Genomic DNA, 21,417 nt, shown 5'->3' with positions numbered 1-21,417 from the left:
GGAAAGGGGCTAGAAATAATGTGTCGGTCAATTCTAACTCGGTTTTCGGTCGTTAATTGTTGATAGCCTACCAGGTAAAAGGTTGAAATGACTTTAACAATTTCAAATTTAATAATTTGATTTATTATGCCATTTGGAGCACATAACATAGGCTATAACAGAACATTACTGGCAAAAACTAGGGGGGGTTGATTGTGTGGGCCAACCCCCCCTCTTCAAAAAGTGGGGGGGTTAAAACCCCCCCAACCCCCCCTGTTTCTCCGCCACTGGCTCTCTCTGACAGAAATTCAGCGGTACTCCGGTGGTAAGCTTGCGTTTCTCCGGCGGTCTGCTGGTAGTACACCGGCGGAAAACTGGCGTTTCTTCGGCGGTCTGCTGGTGGAACACTGACGGTACACCAGCGTTACGCTGGCGTTTCTTTGGCGGTCTACTGGTGGAACACCGGCGGTACGCTGGAGTTTCTTCGGCGGTCTGCCGGTGGAACACTGGCGGTACACCGGCGGAACGCTGGCGTTTCTTCGGCGGTACGCTGGCGTTTCTCTGGCGGTCTACTGGTGGATCACCGGCGGTACGCTGGCGTTTCTTCGGCGGTCTGCTTGTGAAACACTGGCGGTACACCGGCGGTACGCTGGCGTTTCTCCGGCGGTCTTCTGGCGTAGTCGCCGGCGGACCGCCGGATTAAAGCCGGCCAAATCTCTGGCGTTCCGCCGGCTTTCCCCGCCGGTGGACCGCCAGTGGTGCAGCTGGCGGGCCGCCGGTGGACCGCTAGCATGATGTTATCTGGGTAACACCTCGGCACTGGGAGTTATTACACTAAATGTCTGAAAATTAACTTTGACCTCATATAACTTCGCACACGAAGGTCAGACGGGGGTCAACCTATTAACATTTATGATCAGAAGGTACCTTTAACATCTAAAAATAGCATCGAAACTGTAAAAATCCACAAAACACGAAAAGGTCACCAGAGGTCAAATTGAGGTCAAGGGTCATCCAGATGCGGGTCGACAATTGGATTACATTGAAGCAACTCCCAACCCTAATGGACAATTTGTTCTCAAGTTATCGCAAAAATACTAGTTTTTTATCATGAATTGACCTTTGGTGACCTTGTATCACATGACCATTAAGTTTGAAAATATTCCCCTATACCATTTGCAACTACTCCAAAAATATCAACCTTGTCACAACTTGGACCTGGGAGTTATTGCATTAAATGTCTGAAAATTAACTTTGACCTCATTTAACTTCGCACACGAAGGTCACACGGGGGTCAACCAATTGACATTTATGATCAGAAGGTACCTTTAACATCTAAAAATAGCATCGAAACTGTAAAAATCCACAAAACACGAAAAGGTCACCAGAGGTCAAATTGAGGTCAAGGGTCACCCAGATGCGGGTCAACAATTGGATTACATTGAAGCAACTCCCAACCCTAATGGACAATTTGTTCTCAAGTTATCGCAAAAATACTAGTTTTTTATCATTAATTGACCTTTGGTGACCTCGGATCACATGACCCTTAAGTTTGAAAATATTCCCCTATACCATTTGCAACTTGCCTCAAAATATCAACTGTGTAACACCTCGGCACTGGGAGTTATTACACTAAATGTCTGAAAATTAACTTTGACCTCATATAACTTCGCACACGAAGGTCAGACGGGGGTCAACCTATTAACATTTATGATTAGAAGGTACCTTTAACATCTAAAAATAGCATCGAAACTGTAAAAATCCACAAAACACGAAAAGGTCACCAGAGGTCAAATTGAGGTCAAGGGTCATCAAGATGCGGGTCGACAATTGGATTACATTGAAGCAACTCCCAACCCTAACGGACAATTTGTTCTCAAGTTATCGCAAAAATACTAGTTTTTTATCATGAATTGACCTTTGGTGACCTTGTATCACATGACCATTAAGTTTGAAAATATTCCCCTATACCATTTGCAACTACTCCAAAAATATCAACCTTGTCACAACTTGGACCTGGGAGTTATTGCATTAAATGTCTGAAAATTAACTTTGACCTCATATAACTTCGCACACGAAGGTCACACGGGGGTCAACCATTTGACATTTATGATCAGAAGGTACCTTTAACATCTGAAAATAGCATCGAAACTGTAAAAATCCACAAAACACGAAAAGGTCACCAGAGGTCAAATTGAGGTCAAGGGTCACCCAGATGCGGGTCGACAATTGGATTACATTGAAGCAACTCCCAACCCTAACGGACAATTTGTTCTCAAGTTACCGCAAAAATACTAGTTTTTTATCATTAATTGACCTTTGGTGACCTCGGTTCACATGACCCTTAAGTTTGAAAATATTCCCCTATACCATTTGCAACTTGTCTCAAAATATCAACTGTGTAACACCTTGGCACTGGGAGTTATTACACTAAATGTCTGAAAATTAACTTTGACCTCATATAACTTAACATACAAAGGTCACCTTGGGTCAACTTATTGACATTTTTGATTGATGAGACCTAAATTAGAGCATCAAACTATACAAATTCAAACATTTTTTCTTTGCCCATTTTCTGCCCCCAAAATACTAGTTTTTTAACATTAATTGACCTTTGGTGACCTCGGATCACATGACCGTTAAGTTTGAAAATATTCCCCTATACCATTTGCAGCTTGTCCAAAAATATCAACCATGCCACACCTTGGAACTGGGAGTTGTTGCATTATATGTCTGAAAATTAACTTTGACCTCGTACAACTTCGCACACGAAGGTCACAGGGGTGTCAACCAATTGACATTTTTGATCGGAAGGTACCTTTGATATCCAAATCTAGCATCAAAACCAAACATTTCCTTTTTTGCTCGTTTCCTCCCAAAATAAGCACATTTTTTCTAATGTGACCTTTGACCTTTTGACCTTGGTTTCACATGTAGTTTAATCTCCTGATTCCAAAAAACAAAACGAAAAGTCTGTACAACCATCCTAACTCCGACCAAAAAACTTTGACCCCATATAACTTCGCACATAAAGGTCACACGGGGTCAACCTATTGACATTTATGATCAGAAGGTACCTTTGACATCTGAAAATAGCATCAAAACTGTAAAAATCCCCAAAAACACGTAAAGGTCACCAGAGGTCAAATTGAGGTCAAGGGTCACCCAGATGCGGGTCGACAATTGGATAACATTGAAGCAACTCCCAACCCTAACGGACATTTCGTTCTCAAGTTATCGCAAAAATACTAGTTTTTTATCATTAATTGACTTTTGGTGACCTCGGATCACATGACCGTTAAGTTTGAAAATGCTCCCCTGACCAGTTCACAACTTGTCCCAAAATATCAATCTTGTCACACATTGGCACTGGGAGTTATTGCAGTTTTAATATTTTCGGTTTTTGGACCATAACTGACCTTCGGTGACCTTTGTGGGCACCAAAAACAATAGGGCACACCTTCTCCATATGGCGGATCTATAGTCCAAGTTTGGCCTCAATCCAACTTTCCCTTATTGAGATAGAGCGTACCCAAGCAAGTGTCACAGATGCACACACAGACACACGCACGCACACACACACACACACACACACACACACACACACACACACGCCAACCTGACTACATAGGTTCCTTTTGCTAAAGCAAGGAACCAAAAAGGGGTTTTCTGACTTGCGAAGCGGGGGCCGGGGGGGGCGGAATGATACTTCCGCCCCACCATATTTTTCACTGGTGGGGGCTGGCGCCCCAGCCCCCCCCCCCCGGTTCCTACGCCCTTTAACGTTTATTTGACTCTGTATATCAAGGTATTAAAGTTTCCTTTTTTTGTTTAAATGTTTCGTCTTAAACTTAATATAAAAGATCGAGTATATTTTCATAACTTATTTATAATTCATCATAATAATAATACTAATAAAGTAAAGTCTGTATGCTATTGTATGCATTTAATCCCATGTGTTAATTATGACGGACATTCACATTGTATCTTAGATATAATGGTAATGTTAAGTCTCATTCTTTATACATTTCATATTGCATTTATCTTATTAAAGGAAGAGTTTTTTAACCAGGGGTCTTTCGGCAACCGCACCTAACCTTCATTACCACTCTGCCTAGATAATACCTCTGTAGTGATTACAATGGTATACTGGTATAATTCAGCTATTTCTAACAATCCGTTGTTACATCTTTCACCATCCTCCACCTTTACAGGAAAAAAAATCAATTTAACCTAATATGTCACAATTAACCACAACAATTACACCAAGAATGTTGAAACCAGACAAGCACTTTGAGGATCTGCAATAAAACATTACATAATTATAATTAAGAGCTGATAAACGATTGAGGAATATGCACAAATGATTGATATTCCAAGATTTGGTCTCTGCAAATACAATGTATGTGTAATATATGCATTTCTTTTTTGTACCTGCAGTGGTAAAGAACATTTGAGTCAATACATAGCTATATGTTATGTTCGTGGGAGAGGGGAATGGGTTAAATTATTTTCATATCCCTTGTAACGCCGATACAAATGAGAATATCGATTTAAAAGTCAAACATCACATCAATAACCGTGCACTAAAAGTCACTTATGTTACACAATTCATAGTATTTATTTAGCCTTCCAGAAACCATCACTCGATATTTACATAACAAACTAACAGTTTACAATATAGCTGATCAGCTGATATTGTTATCTATATTGATACTTTGATCCAGTACAATGCTATATTCGCGTCTTCTATACTTCTACGCAACAAAAACGAAACATTGGTAATGAGGAGGGGGGGGGGGGCTTAGTGTAACACCAATGACATCTCTCCATGACAGCTCCCTAATTATACCAGGGTGCACCCATTCTGACATCTCCCTAATTATACAAGGGAAACCTTTTTTTGTGACAGCTACAGGTAATATTAATATCAGGGAGCTCTGTTTGTGACAGCTCCCTGATAATACCAGGGAGTTATCTCTGTAACAGCTCCTTTATTATACCAGGGAACCCACTTTTAGACAGCTCATATTAATTCTAGGGAGCTCTTTTGTTACAGCTCCCTAAAAATACTAGGGATTATTCTATGCACCAGCTGCCTAATTAAACCCTGGACCTCTCTGTGACAGCTTCCTAATTATATCAGGCAACCGTCTTTTTGACAGCTCATATTAATTCTAGGGAGCTCTGTTTGTGACAGCTCTCAAATAATACCAGGGAACTCTTTCTGTAACAGCTGCCTAAATTATACCAAGGACCTCTCTGAGACAGCTCCCTAATTTTACCAGGCAACCGTCTTTGTGACAGCTCCTATTAATATTAGGGAGCTATGTTTGTGATCGCTCCCTAACAACACCAGGGAGCTCTCTCTCTCTCTCTCTCTGTAAAAGTTGTCTAATTATAGCAGTGAGCTCTCTCAAAGACAAAACAGACCCTGTAAACTAATAGTGACATTTTGAAAATAAGACGTTATGGACATACAGCAGTGCCTTTATATTGTAAATTAACATTCACCATTGTTTGTATATAGAATAACAGGTGAATGCATTATAAACTGCATGACGCCAATAATAATTTGTCTTTAATAGTGGGTATTATAACACCTTTGCATGAATGCACAATTACAAGTTATCACCGTTCTGTATCAACTAGCAAACATCGGACACTGTTCAATTTGCATATTAATAAAAAAAAGTGCTACCAAAATTATGCGGGTTATATTCTCGTTTGGTGATTTCTGTGTTGAATTATGCGCATCATGTTTCTTATTATTTAAAAAGTTGGTAGGGTTACTTCATTTGATATCAAACCATGTGTTTACTGGTTAAAAACTGTTGTTGTTTGGGCTAAAATTAACGTCACAGTGTTCACTATTTTCTCAAATACACAAAGATGGTATATATATGTAGTTGACTTAGCTCTGAAGCATTTACTAAAACTAAAATTAAATGTATAATAAATTAGGTGTTCCCTTTCGAGGGGAATGGTGATACACACCCGACGGAGATCGCACAGTCACAGTCTCTATGCAAGGGGACTATGGGTGAGAGCGGATCAGTCGTTCGGTAGTTTGGTTTTCGTGCCCAGGTTCTTTTCTTGGTTATGTTGTGCGCTATCGACCGATTTGCGCCATCGATCGATAGCGCTGCGCTATCTATGGATCCGTCGTTAGCGCAGGCATCGGTAGATAGCGCTGCGCTATCAATCGATAGTTCGTGGGTCGTGTAGGATGAGATTTAAAGGGGAACTGCAGGCCTTGTCTACGTGAATACCCTTCACGACATCGAACACGTTTTCAGCATTGACAACTCGCAGGAACTTGGCGCTTCCCTCGAGGCCAGGGAGGTCGAGAATCTGAAAATTCCGTGTTTTGACCCAATGTCGGAAGTGCGAGTCCACCTTGATGCTTGGATGCAGAAGATGAGATTTTATGGCATCGTACTTCTCCGCGCTAATGACTGGGCTCTTTGTTGAAGCAGCTTGGCGGTCGACGGTCTCCTGCAAGTGTTCTCGAAAAGCTGGCTCTTTTTCCATTTTTACGAATATCGTCACTATATATCAGTACTATATGAGGTCGATAGTCACTGTTGGCCCAATCCCATCAGTAATTTAGCAGATTTCTTAGAACCAAGGCCTGAAGACATATGATACAACCTGATACATATGCCTGATTCAGCAATGGATTTAGGTTATCTCCATGATACAACCAAGTTATTGGAACTCATTGTATCACTATCAATTGATAAAATTTTATTGAATTTATCATAAATATTTACATAGAAAATAATAATTAAACGGGCAATTTTTAGAAAAATCGGTGATGTGTCCATTAAACAGCACTTGGCGTCATCCTGAAGTTTAAGAAAAAAACATTGTCATTATCAAAAATAGACATACAATCCGTCGATCTGCCTGCGCCATCGATCGATACCTGCCCGATCTACCGATGCTTGCGCTAACGACGGATCCATAGATAGCGCAGCTCTATCGATCGATGGCGCAAATCGGTCGATAGCGCATAACATATATACTTAGAAATGTACACACATTGAAGCGTGTCGGGTTTAATTTACACTAAATGGGTTGGCCACTGAAGAATTAATTGCAAAAGAAGTAAAAAATTCGACAAACTTTGATAACAGTAGGAATCGTTAACAGGAGAGAATTTATTCCTTTACAGCATTAACTCTTACTTTTTGATTCACGGTTCTAATGTATTCGTTTTAGAACGGGGCACCGTTTTTCACGAACTTCTGTTAAATTGCGACTTAACGCAGGCGTCCTGGCTGCCGGTATTCTACTATAAGAATACGTTTTTGTAACAGTGTGTTGGTAACATAAACCTCTAGCTGTCAGTGACATCTCACTCCACCAGACAACTCTATCGGTGATAGCTCCTTGCATGGCTTGAGGCTACACAGACACTACATTAGTATGGTTCCATCAATGGCGCACATATGTTCCGAAGAGTGGGGGGGGGGGGAGGTGATATTAGTAGACTATCTAAGCTGGAGCGCCACCATCAGTTGGCGCGGAGCGTACAAGAACATTTTAGGCTTTACAAACTCCCCAGATGGCCGGAAACGGCCCCCGGAGTGTTTTAGGCTGCATGAGTTCAGCTTTAAAATATAAATTTCATGTATGCAATTCCTCAATTACTGGGAAAATATTCAATCTATGAAAAAAGTAATACATGTCAGATGAGTTGAGATGGTACAATAATCATAATGAATTGTGCATCCTCTTTCATTTATTCTGTCTGCCATGCTCCCGTATTCACCTTCTGTATCTCTATTACATTTGTCCATCACCCCATCCATAGTCCATACATGTTCATTACTCAAGTGCCTCACCGTCCATAGTCGGTGTTGTGGTCAATATAGACGGTTCTCTGTAACAATTTCTTCCTGGTGGCTAATGGCCATCAATGATCGTCGGCTTGCATTCTTATATATACACTACAAACAGCAAAATGTAACCGATAATCGTCCGATATAGAACGCAACTGGGCGTCAAAGCCTCATTACAATAAAGAACAAGTTAAGTGGTTAAGTGGAATACTTTTTGACATCTAATGCCCTTTTTAGAAACACCTAATTTTTGAGCGCCTGATGTGTATAGTGTTCAAATCCTGAACGCCTACTGTTCAAATGCTACAGCGCTCAAATTTTGAACGCTGGCGTTCACATTTTGAACGCAACAAATATATGTAAGTGTTTAAAGAGGTACTTAGACGTCAACACGATGCAAGCTCTTCGAGTAGGCTAGGCATATCCCTTCATCCTCAACATGTTCTGACGCCCCGACTCGTTATATCATAGGCCTATATTCCTTATATTTTGTTGTTGTTTGTTTGCTGTGTATGGAACCCTGGAGTGAGAACAGCTTGCAAAAATACTGAGGTTGATACCTCAGTATTTTGACCTAACCTAATTTAGCTTAACTTTAATTTATTTTATTTTATTTTAATTTGAACTTATTTTTTTTATATCTAACTGGAAATTGGGGGGGGGGGGTGATTGTGTAGACCTAACCCCTTGACCCCCCCCCCCATGATTGGTCGGAAAAGTTACGTCATCATGATAGAAACCTTCACTTCCAGGTAACCAAAGTGTCTGCATCCATTCCTTGCAACGAAGATATACCCGTTCAAAATTACCCGAAGCTTTTCGTGTAGATGTGTTTGGAATTGGTTTAGACATATTGAGCAAACTAGTATGGTATGATCATCTACTTTGATCGAAGTTTTATGTGAAGGCATTAGTCGATATCAACGCACAGTGAAATGTTCGTACAGGGTACAGTACATCACACATGCACTGGTGGCCTATGTGTATTATAACTCTGTACACAGTGCAGTGACGGAAAAAATATCATACTGTAGCATGGTGGGCTCATAATTGACGAAATTAAGGATTTGATCAAAGATGTATATCAAGGAAAAAAATCCAAACGACTCAACTCTATGTGTTTTTCATATGTGTAGTTCCTCAGAAATGTTATGATCTCAAAATATTTAAGGTTCTGTGCTTATGCACCGTAATATTGAGCAGAATTTGACCACAAAATGTCTGCCTTGTCAAGTTCTTTCATACTCCTAAATTGACGCATTCGTCGATAAGCTAACTGTAGTCCAGGCCTTAGTATACATCCATTGACTTTAGATGCTGTTTGCTATGCTCTGAGCCTCTTGGCTCAGACAAGGTCTGATCCCAGAGAGTAGTGGTATCATATTGAGGTATTGTTGGTTATTTTTAGGTTGTAAGATTTCCAAATGTCCCCAAAACGTGCAAAACTGGGGGGGGGGGTGTTAAAAGCTTAAAATATACCACCAATTTGGTCAGCAAATAGCTGAAATGGATTCAAACTCATGAAAAATGTAATTCTGCTTGACTGCAAAAAGTTTAGGTGGCCTGCTGTATCGTTGCTAGTATTAATTGAAGGTGCGTGAATTACGGGGGTGCGTCAAATATGAAGCCTTGACTAAACTAAACTGTTTGCGTATATTCATTCAAGACTCGTGAAGTTGATTAAAGTGTAGGCCTACAAATTCCACGAAACGAATTCCGATTGCAGTAGAACGGCTCACAAATCTTGAATAACGTAAACACGAACCCAATAGAATGTAGCGTATGTATCATAAGTAAAGGTCAACATGTGATTCAAGCATTAAAAGTAAAGTAAGGGCGTTTGATGGACCGTTACTAGACTTAATTAAGTGTCAGTGTTACTCAGTGCATGTCTTCGAACTTAGAAGCGATGCCCATTATTGATGCTGACGTCACAAGCAATCTTATTGGCGGAAAACTCCGTAATTGCAAACCTGTTTGGGAAAAAAATCGCCCCCGGGATGTGCGCCCCATGTGGGTTCCATGACCATACACTACAGCCCCTGTAAGGGTTGTGACTACATTAGTTAGGTTCGATGACCATACTTTACACCTCCAGCAAGGGTTGTTACTACATTAGTATGGTTCGATGACAATGCACTCCAACATATATGGCTTGTTGTTCCAGGTTTAATTCAATCATTTGAAGCATTTAACTGTTATTTAAAGTATTGGAAGACTAGATATTTATTTGTAACGGAAGAATCTGAAATTCCAAAAATTAACACTCCATGTGGTTATGTTGAAGTATACGTTCAATATTATGAATACATCATCAGTATGATAAGAATTTTAGCGCAATTTGGCACATGCAGAGATTATTCTGATTGGTTTAAATATACTATGACATCATTTGCAATTATCCTCAATACACCACTGTATATTCATTAGCTAGGAAAACCATCCGTCTTCTTTAAACCTAAATTTTTATGATTTAAAGTGGCTTAAATAATAGTTTTCAATGACTGTGAATAGACTTGAGAATAAAGAACACAAAACCACTATAAAATAGTAAACAGTTCCTAAATTAGGTGTAGGAAAAAAATTGTAAAAGGCTGTTTATTTATTAGCTAACTTACATTATTTTTAGATGCAATCTCCAGCAACTGTGTCATCGATCTTTGAAGAAGAGCGTTGTCGCCTCTCTCTATTTTAACGACACGCGAGCAGAGCTTTTTCACCGAATCCATAATGTCGTTGACGTCACCAGTTTGTTCTAGGATACAGAGGATGGCAAAAGTATCCCCGCCTGGTAATCCCTTCAAATGGTTGATGAGTTTCTTTCCAGCATTGGGATCCAGACCACAGGCGAATCTAAACAGGTACTGAAGATCAAATGGATCTAAGAACCTGAGAATATCAGAGAGATCGTGGGCGTTCTTTACAAGAGTGACAAGGTGGTAGGCAGCATACCATTCACAGAATAGTTTATGATAAAAACGGACCATCGTTGTAAACAAGACATTGTCTCCAGTAGAATCATCGCTCACTACATCTTCCTCCACCAAAATGCCAATTAAAATATACTGGTCATATGATTCTCGCCCGACTCTTTGACGAAATTCAGTCTTAATCCATGACAATTGTTGGTTTTCCTTGTTTAATCCTTCGAAAGCTATTTTGTCTAGCTCATGATGTTCCATTCCATGAAGATAGAACTCGTTGCTTTTATTGTCTTTAAATTTCTGTTTCAGATGGTCGTAAAAACGTCTAATCATGTATTTGAAGAACTGTGTGACAGACTTGAACTTCATGAAGTCTCTCTTATCATGAGCCATGTGGGCAAACATCACGAATATGAGAGGTACCTGGCAAAGATCAGCAAGGATGGAGTTTTCATTGAGCCGTTGTTTTATTTCTTCCACTGCCTCATCGTTGTTACCTACTACGGCCTTGCGAATGTACTCATCTCTAGCTTTGTCATCGAACCCTGTTAGTTTGGCCTTCTTAGTTTCTTTTCTAAGATATTCTGGGAGATATCTTGTCGTTAAGCTGACATCAAAGTCTTCAAACAGTTCCATCTTGATGATCCTGTGTACATCATCATCATCATTGCTGTACCTGCCAGGATACTCATCATATCCATCCAAAATAATGTGAACGGACGAACAACTGTGAATTATCTTTTCAATCTCATGTTTGCTAACACGGGGTTCGTGGAAGAGAAGAAATGACTTAATCGCCCTAAAGAGAGACTTGTCACTTCTAAGTTGTCTTAGCCGAAGAAGAATTAGTATTTCTACATTGTTCATCGGGGAATCCGATACGTCATTGCACCAATCGTAGGCCAGCTGAAGGGTTAACGTCGACTTACCATACCCGGGATCTCCTTGTATAATTCGTCTCTTGGATTTAAATCGAAAGTCAGTATAAATACTTTTGTAAGATTCCAAACGCTCCCATGATCCTCCGGTGCCTCGCGTTAGCTCTGGTGCCAGACAAACTTCAACGCCCCCTTCTACAAAGACCTTGTCCACACAATAAAGTCTATCTTTTATATATGGCAGGGGTTGAATCGCATCATATTGGTCTTTGTATGTCCTTTTGAGACATTCTATCAGAAATATTTTCTTCTCTAAACAAAAAACAGAAACAAAATGTGTAAATGTTCCACGTATGACTAAATTTGAAGAACAATAAATTAGTGACACACATGGGAACACGTAAATCTTAATTGTTTATTCGTTACTGATAATACAGTTTTGTTACTGTTCTATTTGTTATTAAAAAGACAGAGCGGGGGGGGGGGGGGCTACATGTTTTACCGAAAGGAAGTAAAGATGCACAAATGACAAAGTCAAAGATTAAGGCATCTACCTTGAAGATCAGGAGTCAGCTCCATTGTCACGTCATTTACTTCAGACAGTCTACAAAGCGTGAAGGGGTCGTGTCAGAACAGCTCCTGCCCATCGTTTCCGTGAATCTGTTTTTCTTTCTTAAAAATATGAGAAAAATAGGGAATCTAAATAATTACATTATTCTGTTAACTTTCAAAATGTATACTACATTGTGTTGTTGTTGCATATGGATGGTTCAATGTTTCATTAATAACCAGACAGCAAACCTGCAGTGTGGTTTCAATGATGCTACATCAATAATCTTATATGAATGTGACACACTAGGCTGTAGGGTATGACCATGATGAACAGCATACCTCAATATAAGCAAAAAGCATTGAGACCATATAACAACACAATATTCACATTGGCACCTGAAGACCGAGATGAAAACTTTTCTTGTATTCAACATAGAGATTGATCGCTACCAAAGACAACTGGCTTCTTCCACTCTATGTGGTACACCTACTGTACAAGCCGTACATTAAACATGCGTCAGTCAAATCTTAAGCCCCCTCCCAGGTCCCCAAGATTTTGCGTCTGATTTGCCTCTAAAACATCAAACCAGGCAATAGTTAATTTTCGTAAACAGTGCCTGGTAATTTCCCCAACGTTACTACATCCAAACCTAAAGTTTTTATTTGGCACTGAATCTTGACAATTGCAAAAATACGCCGGAAAAGTTAACAATGGTACAGTAGCAAAGGTACAGTAACATATAGATTATTCAAATTGATATCGGCCATTCCAACACATGAAGCACATGTACAAACAGTACAACGTTTCATTACACACCTTTGTGCACAGGCATGTATGCAGCAACGTACAGTAAGTTACCGACACACTTAAGTCAATGGAGATTTGGTCAAAACTTCTTGATTCATATCTACGGATGCCCTTTAATAGCTAATTTCCAATTGCCAACAGCCTCTCCTATTAATGGGGCGTAACACACATGTAATATCATAGGCTGCACTGTGGGATATACTGTACAATAGATTATAAAACAAGGTTTCCACAAGTTGACCACTCGTGACATTTGAACTCCGTAAAAAACAAAAGGATTGTTGAACTAACTACATACTTTATAAGAGGTTGGTCCAAGCTTCCCTTCTTGAAATATCGTGTTTACGATGTTCACAATTTGACCCATGGTGACCCCAACCTTTGACCTCCACAAAACTCCATAGATATCTTGAACTCAATGTGACACAACTACATACTAAATATGAGATTGGTCCAAGCTTCCCTTCTGGAGATATCGTCATTACAAGGTTTCACAGCTTGACCCCTAATGACATTTGACCTCTCAAGGCAGTAGGCTTTTTCTACTCAAGTTGGTACTTTTACACACCGAATATGATATTGGTCCAAACTTCTATTCTAGAGATATCCTGTTTCCAAGTAAGGTTTCACACACACTCATCTGCCGGCATGACTACAAAGGTTACGATTATCATCGAAACCAAACATGTGCTGGGAAAGAATATTTTATTCCTAGAAGGTGCAATGATTTTACATGAAAAGTAGATATCAAGACAATTTCAGCCCAATACCCCTATGATGCCAAACTCTATGCTGGATTGCTGGGTGTTACAAGCATGGACAATATACACAGGCTTTTTATACTTGTAAGCGCAGATAATTTAATATATAAAGCAGTAATATATATCCACCGGAATATCTCTTACAAGAGAGTTCAAGAAGTCAAAAATGGTTAATCTTATGTTAAACTGCCATTTTGTGGAACCTAAAGAGAAAAGTAAATGGTCTGAAACTGACTTACGAGTTGCCCTTCATGTCTTCATCTAGTCCTTGATTGTGTAGTTATGAGTTCATCTGCAGGTTTGTCCGGCTGTCAATTTGTTAAGAAAATTCCCGTAAATAGCCTTGTGCACTGTAAAAAAAAAAAAAATCAACAATAAAGAGAGTTTCTTTCATTGTGTGCCGTTTAAAGAAGGTGCAATTCCATGAGCAGTACACTTGCCTAAAATCATCATAACGGTGATCATAGAAAAAACGAATTTAGTATGTCAGCAACATTCCCAATACCAAATGTACGCATACTGTACAACGTATGTTTTCCTTACAGGAATATTTTGGCAGTCTATTGGGTATATGTAAAAAAAAACTCCATATATTTTTTTCATAGTGACAGTGACAAAAACCACAACATAAGACACATCATAAAAGAACTACAGGGCAGAAAAGATAACGGTTCCATATCTGTGGTTAATTTACTAGATACATGTTCTACTATAGCATTAACTGCTTCACTTACGAGTTAGATATTTCTGCCAGATACTTTCAATAAGACTGGGGTGGGTGATCAAGACTTCTCGCACTACCGATGGAATCTGTTAACCGATAGAAAAATTGAAATGATTCCATAAAGAAATTAGCGTCAACCTACATTGGTGAAAAACCAAACGTAGTTCTTATGTTATTTAACAATATTGAAGTTTTAAACAGTATAACGATTTACTTTATGTTGATATCTTGTTCGTATTTGTGTTCGTTCAGCCGTTGAAAGTTTGTCACCCTGGCCTTAGTATTGACGCAACGAACATAAAAGGCATTAAACTAGTTTCTAGTAATTTAAGCATTCCGTACCATATCTTGCAGTAGAAAAGCTGCCATTTGTCAGTAAAACACACCTAAATACACGTAAAGCTCTATTAGCACGACTTTCCCGGATATCATCAGGCAAAACCGAGTCGATCGGAAAATATAGTGACAAAGATAAGTAGGGAATGTGTAGTTTGAATGTTTGAATGTGCAGAGAATTTGATAGAAAGGTTCATGTCTTACTTCACCAATTTTTATAACGTTAAAATTAAAAAAAAAATGAAAAATGTACTTTGGTGTGAAAAGGTAATGATGGTTACCGGGAGAACAGGGTGGGGGGGGGGGGGTTGTTAGACAGTGGTAAAAATGTCAGATGTGGTTCCATCAATTGAAGGATACAATCACTTTGTTTTCCTTTTTGCAGGGGAGACTCATGGAGGTAGAGAAGAAGGTGGGGGTTGGCGATGGAGGTGATTGAAGGTCGAAGAAATGTGAACATACTTGGTGTTATAGCATCCGCGTTATTATGTTGTGCGTTTTAAAAAGACAGATACTATAGATACGGTATCACATTTACAAGACGCTTCGCCTTGACGCTTGTGATTCGAGTGTGTCTAGCATAAAACGTGATATGTATAGAGTAGCCAAGATAGCGAATGACACACCGCTCTAAAGATTAATGAACGATACATTGGTTGTATGCATGACTACAAACAGATGTTCCTAGGATTGTGTACGGGTTGCCGTATTGTTCAAACAAGAGCAGCAAAGCTGCATAAGCTCGTGTAACCTTTTATCTGAGAACTGTGTTATTTCTTGCGCGAGATAACGGTGTTATTTCCTTTCCTTACATCTCCTCTCCCCTTGCCCTCATGCTCCTTCTTAGCAGCCATAATTTGCTTATATGATAGAAGGTTGTTTAATTTCGCCCTCTCAATTAGTACCTTACATAAGTATGTCAGTTGTAACTCTAACGTACCGCTGGAGTCTTACGTTGAAATAGTTCTTTTTCTTTGAATACAATACATTCGTCGCCTGAGCCACATGTAAATGTTCCCCGCTATATCAATATAGTGAACGGCCAATATGGCTTTATGGTCACCAACATCGATTATGGTCGTATCACCGTATTTACAGCTTCTACGCATGCTCATATGTACGTCATGTATTTGGGACCTTTTCAGAAAGTAAAACTACATTTTACATGCGGATCTTTGCAATGTGCCATCCAACCTTTATTTTTGCTGCAGGTACTAACCTGCATAATTAGTAAGGTTATGAGTTTCTATACTTAATGCGAATCAATCCTCTAAACATTAATTTAAAATGCAGCTTTGGTGATCTCGGCTACACCGAAATATATCTCAAGGACATGCAGTTAGGTATAGGTTTTCACAGAAGCTTTACAGTACATATGTAGTGAATGTCTGTATTTCTTTCATTTATCACTCTCGCAATTTTCCAGTCATTTCTAATAATACCTCAATCTTAAACAAAAATGCATTCGAGACACTCGGACAACATCTGAAAATCATGTTACTACAAGAACATGTTACACGAAGGAAGATTTCGAGAACGAAACATGTGTAAAAGTAAGTGGGCCTGACGTTTCGATCCTAGCAGAATCCTCTTCAGAAGCTGTATGACAAATAACAGTAACAGAAGGCACAAATACACGCACAGAATACAGACAGGTCAATGAGCATGGTGAAAAAAAAGAGAGACTCCACTACCAAAAGTATTGTCAGGCGATGTTATACCCCGTAATACGTCACGCTACAATATCATTGGGGAAGTGGTGAAGAACAAACAAGAAAGCAGACACAGAGTTAAGTTCAAACTATCAACCACATTTCTTAAGTCCTTCATTGATTAGTACAATATGTTGATTCAATATACTTTTGAGGTACTTGTGCAAGTATAGGTTTTTTAGTTGTAGATAGCTGTCTCATCCGACGTGTGACACGTGACCCATATACTGTAGTGAGGGGCGAGTACGGTAACTAACCTTTCTTAATTTCTTCATTGATTAGTACAGTCTATTAACAAAGAAGAAAGAATACTACATAGAAGAGTTCAAAATCAACAGCGAATGGAAGTCGCACACACACATGTTACATGCACTCAAAATGGAACAACTTGGATACAAATTGACACTTAATGAGGTCTAGCGTGTGTGTGCGTGCGTGTGTAGGGGTGAGTGCTGGATTCCTTTTTGTCACCAGCTCCTGCACTATACCCACCTCCACTGGCGGATCCAAGGGGGGGGGGGCCAAGGGGGGCCATGGCCCCCCCCCCCCCAAAGGTGAGCCAAAAAGTGTTTCCGAACATCCGCTAAATCATATTATTGGAAATTAAAAAAATCGAGAGGAATAGCAGTGGTAGACTAGTCTAAACCTTTTCGTTTTCTGGTTTAAAATTAAATGCAGAGCTCCCAACTGACCCGCCATTCGCGGGAATTAGACCCGCATTCTAACACCCAAACCCGCTGACCCGCACAAGCGTCCGAAAAAACGGCATTGTTATTGTCAAGTATACATAAAAAAATTTGCATCAAATTTTGACTTAGCAACCATCATTTCTTTAGCATTTAGCATAATAGAGTATAAAACCTCCTTTACAGCATCATTTTAACCTAAAATTAGTCTATAATTCTTTTCATTGGGGCGAGCAGCGAACATTTTCATGCCACGGGAAAGAATAAATTATCACCTAAAATTCATTTTATTGATGTTACACACAAAAAAATGCATATTTCTCAGAAAATTTTGGGTGACAAAAGCCTTTCTAAGTGCCACCATTTTACATGTAGGCATCACCAGGATTCCAAAAAATATAACCTATGAGAAATAAAATTTCTTGAGAAAGATGATCCCAACTTTGGTTTATAAATATTTTAGAAAATTACACCTGGGAAACATTTTTTTAGAAGTAAATTAACCTCATCATTGTACACTTTTGTCGCACCAAATTGCATCTGAGGGCGCTCAGCAATAGAAAATTAGACCCCTCCCCCATATCACTCTAATGCCACTTTGGCCCCTCCCAAACAAAGGCCCTGGATCCGCCAGTGCCCACCTTCCTTATTTCCTTCATTGATTAGTACAATATGTTAACCGTATTTACTTACCTAATCAGGGTTTAATTGGATGGCATTTGTATTGGTATAAATATCATTGACTCAATGACCTCTAGTTTCAATAATATGGAAATCCTTTTTATTGTTATATTCAATCCTTGAACATTGGTTCTGGTATCGAATGTCCCTGGAAGTGGGAGGTTGTTTCCAACTATATTTTTGGAAGTGTTGATGAACATACAATGCCATAGCAATATATCAAGCCTTTGTAAATCTAAGGTAATTGTGACAGTATCGGAATTATATTACACAACCAGTAAATATATCCAAATTGTGCACACATCAATCCGATATACAAAGATTTTTTGGAGAAACGCATCCACTACTTCATGTATTACCGTGATCACCGTGTTAAACCTGTCGTATAACTGATGTACCATACGTCCTGATTTGAGTATTTGGGTAACATGTATATACTGTTTACTTTTATTTGTAAAACTTTTTTCAAATATGAGTCTTTTGTTTTAGTAAACGTAGCAACATAACAATTATATTCATAATTATCCAACTGAGGCAGATGCCATACTACATATATTATAGCAGGGAAACGTCAGTTACTAAATGTGCGTACTAATGACGGGAAAGCCTTGTAAAAACCTTTTCGAATTCGCCTGTTTTATGTAACGCTTGTTGGTTATGACACGCACTTTGAATTGGGAACTGTTCAAATGAGATTCTCGCTAAATCGAACCTACAATAACGGTTCTATTTAGACGAAAATCACATAATGTTACGGCACTATGATGTCTTTGCCTAGCTAAGTTTTTAACCTCGGATCAAGTCGTAGTTTCTTATTGGTACCCCGCACATAATCTTACCGCTTAGCGACGAGGGTCATGACATTTTAACCATCGGCATATACATTAAGACTGGCACCTAGGGGAGGGGGGAGGAGAGGGGAGGAGAGGGAGAGGGGAGGGCGGGGACGGGGACGGGGAAAAGGGAGGAGTGAGGAGTGAGGAGTGAGGAGTGAGGAGGGAGGTGGGAGGAGGGAGGAGGGAGGAGGGAGGAGGGAGGAGGGAGGAGGGAGGAGGGAGGAGGGAGGAGGGAGGAGGGAGGAGGGAGGAGGGAGGAGGGAGGAGGGAGGAGGGAGGAGGGAGGAGGGAGGAGGGAGGAGGGAGGAGGGAGGAGGGAGGAGGGAGGAGGGAGGAGGGAGGAGGGAGGAGGGAGGAGGGAGGAGGGAGGAGGGAGGAAGGGACAGCAATACCCGTTCATGTTTTGTATTTGACATAAGTATATTATTCGAGCAAGAATGGCTGCCATAAATATCTAACTCAGGGAAGATGCTTCTGCATCTTCATTTGTCATATAACTCTCGCTCAATATTGTTCCCCACCAAACGTGAAACGTCTCAATTTGTTGTACATATTTACAAGTGATATCAGGTTTTTTTTCAGCAGAACCATTTTACTATCATCCTTAATTTCAAATTTTCGTTAAAGTTTTTACGGTTGTCACACAGTGTGAAACACAATTTGATTTGCACCTAGTTTCTCCTTTCTATAGTTGTAAATAACATTACATTGTATACAAACAGCCTTAGCCTATAGGTTACTATGGTAGGCTACTTTCGAGATACACTTCCTTATTCAGCAACGATTTATCTAGTGCGCAATCACGGAACTCGGGTGAAACTGACGGACGTATAAGTACGGGTATGTAGCTACAGTGTTAGATCACGTACTTATTTCATATTCATACGCTTAATGCTACACGAGATTGTACAAAGCTTATGCACTAAGATTTCAGGCACACAAATGCATAGTGATTTTGACAAGAACCAGTACTAAGTGGAATTTTAGTAGTATTCGACTTTCATATTACAATTGGCTTTACTTCCTCAGATTATGTTCTTTTTAATATTTTATATAATTTATTGATTTTCAAGACAGTTTTGAAGTGTCCATAGCCACTATAAATACGACGTCCTATCTTCATTATTTGCTCCCTCTCAGCAGTAAAATTACAAGATAGTCCCCTCCCTGCCGTTGTATGTATGTATGTATGTATATTAGATCCTCCTGCAAGCAGGAACTCGCGAAGAAGCCTAATTGGCTTATCAATGCCGCAAGCTGACCGAAGTCAGTCTCTCACATTCATATTTAACATCCATGATTATGAATTGTTAATTGTCAACAACTCTGTAACTGGACGACATACATTAATCTGGGAGTGACTCGAACCGGGGACCTTATGATTGAAAGGCACCGGTGTTAACCACTGAGCTAACACTCCATAGCCGTTCTCCTTGAGCCGTTCTCCTTGAACAGCCGTTCTCCTTGAAAAAAGGTCAAACATAGAGTGACACAAGGGAACCTACTTGACATATAGTTCCAAACACCAACAAAAGGTAACTTTAAATATATCTATAAACAAAATTACACCTAATAAAAATTTGGATCGCAAATAGCTACTCTTTGCCCCAAACATTCCTAATAATTGATATAGGCATACAAGTTACGGCAGTGATGTAGTGTGACAAAATCAATGTGTCTGAGTAGTGAGGGACAAGCGTTAATGTTAACAACTCTATCGCTATATTATTACTCTGCAATAAAACCAAATGAGTTGTAGCCTGCTAGACTGATCTGTAACGACAGAGAGATAAATAAAGTATTGCTATAACTAGCCTAATTCTATGACCTACATGTAGGCAAATCATTTTGTATACACAACGTTGCGCTAATCGGAACGAGCTGATATAGAATTATAACTGGGCCCATACATGAAATCAAAAGTAACTTTAGTAATTTTGTATACGTACACTTCAATTCGCCTGCTCCAATCTTCTCATAAAATAAAGTAAAAAACGGCTCTGTGGTGTACAATAACCACTATGGATTTCTGCACACAGCTTCATCGTTGAAGTGTTTTTGAGAGTGTGTGTCATAATGCAGCAAATTTATATGTAGTTTAGTGAAGAGCGCAAACCCGGAAAAGATATTGTCCTTAAACACGCGATATATATATATATATATATATATATATATATATATATATATATATATATATATATATATATATATATATATATATATATATATATATATATATATATATATATATATATATATATATATATATACATATAACATACACAATATCACAATATCATCATAATGTGAGGTCAATAGTGTCTACCATGCGCTGGCGGTTGAACTGGCGGAAGGATGCAAAGACTATTAATCCAAACATTGCTGTTAGATATTTATTAGAAATACTCCTAGCACGGTCATTTCCTTGCCGGGAAAATCCAAACAATATCTAAACTGATTGAATTCGGTTTCATTTTCTATTTTACCCGCTGTAGTTTTAACAATGTGTTGGTAGGATCGAAAACATGAAGAGGCCACTCGTATCTTTTCGTGCAAATCCAATTCACAGAAATGGTAGCAAACATAAAGCAAAGCAATACAAAATGAGGAATAGCAAAGATAGGAGTATAGTAATAAATATAAAACAAACGAAAGAATACTTGACAAAGGAAAAGGAAATACATGCTGTG

The 21,417-nt window shown here is 39.3% G+C and overlaps 3 protein-coding genes across 22 annotated transcripts in view; 1 reads left to right on the top strand and 2 right to left on the bottom strand.

Annotated features, from left to right (window-relative positions):
• LOC139970054 (uncharacterized) overlaps positions 1-20,786 on the bottom strand; it is a 116,541-nt gene extending 95,755 nt beyond the window's left edge. The window contains exons 1-5 of one of the 3 annotated variants that reach the window (XM_071975668.1): positions 20,677-20,786; positions 14,487-14,562; positions 13,992-14,102; positions 12,186-12,303; positions 10,448-11,943 (exon numbers count right to left, since the gene is read on the bottom strand). In XM_071975668.1, the coding sequence (XP_071831769.1) occupies positions 10,448-11,943; positions 12,186-12,210 (1,521 nt within the window). In that variant the 5' untranslated portion in view covers positions 12,211-12,303; positions 13,992-14,102; positions 14,487-14,562; positions 20,677-20,786. The remainder of the gene's footprint in view (positions 1-10,447; positions 11,944-12,185; positions 12,304-13,991; positions 14,103-14,486; positions 14,563-20,676) is intronic. The other 2 variants (XM_071975669.1, XM_071975670.1) reach the window with 2 other exon arrangements.
• LOC139970082 (uncharacterized) overlaps positions 1-21,417 on the top strand; it is an 892,672-nt gene that overhangs the window by 310,450 nt on the left and 560,805 nt on the right. The window lies entirely within an intron of this gene.
• The window catches only part of LOC139970035 (NLR family CARD domain-containing protein 4-like), a 545,770-nt gene that overhangs the window by 471,069 nt on the left and 53,284 nt on the right, over positions 1-21,417 (bottom strand). The window lies entirely within an intron of this gene.

The sequence above is a fragment of the Apostichopus japonicus genome, chromosome 7, assembly GCF_037975245.1.
Source record: "Apostichopus japonicus isolate 1M-3 chromosome 7, ASM3797524v1, whole genome shotgun sequence".
Taxonomy (NCBI): domain Eukaryota; kingdom Metazoa; phylum Echinodermata; class Holothuroidea; order Aspidochirotida; family Stichopodidae; genus Apostichopus; species Apostichopus japonicus.
Note: the sequence above shows the minus strand (reverse complement) of the source record. Positions and strands in the feature narration are given on the sequence as shown.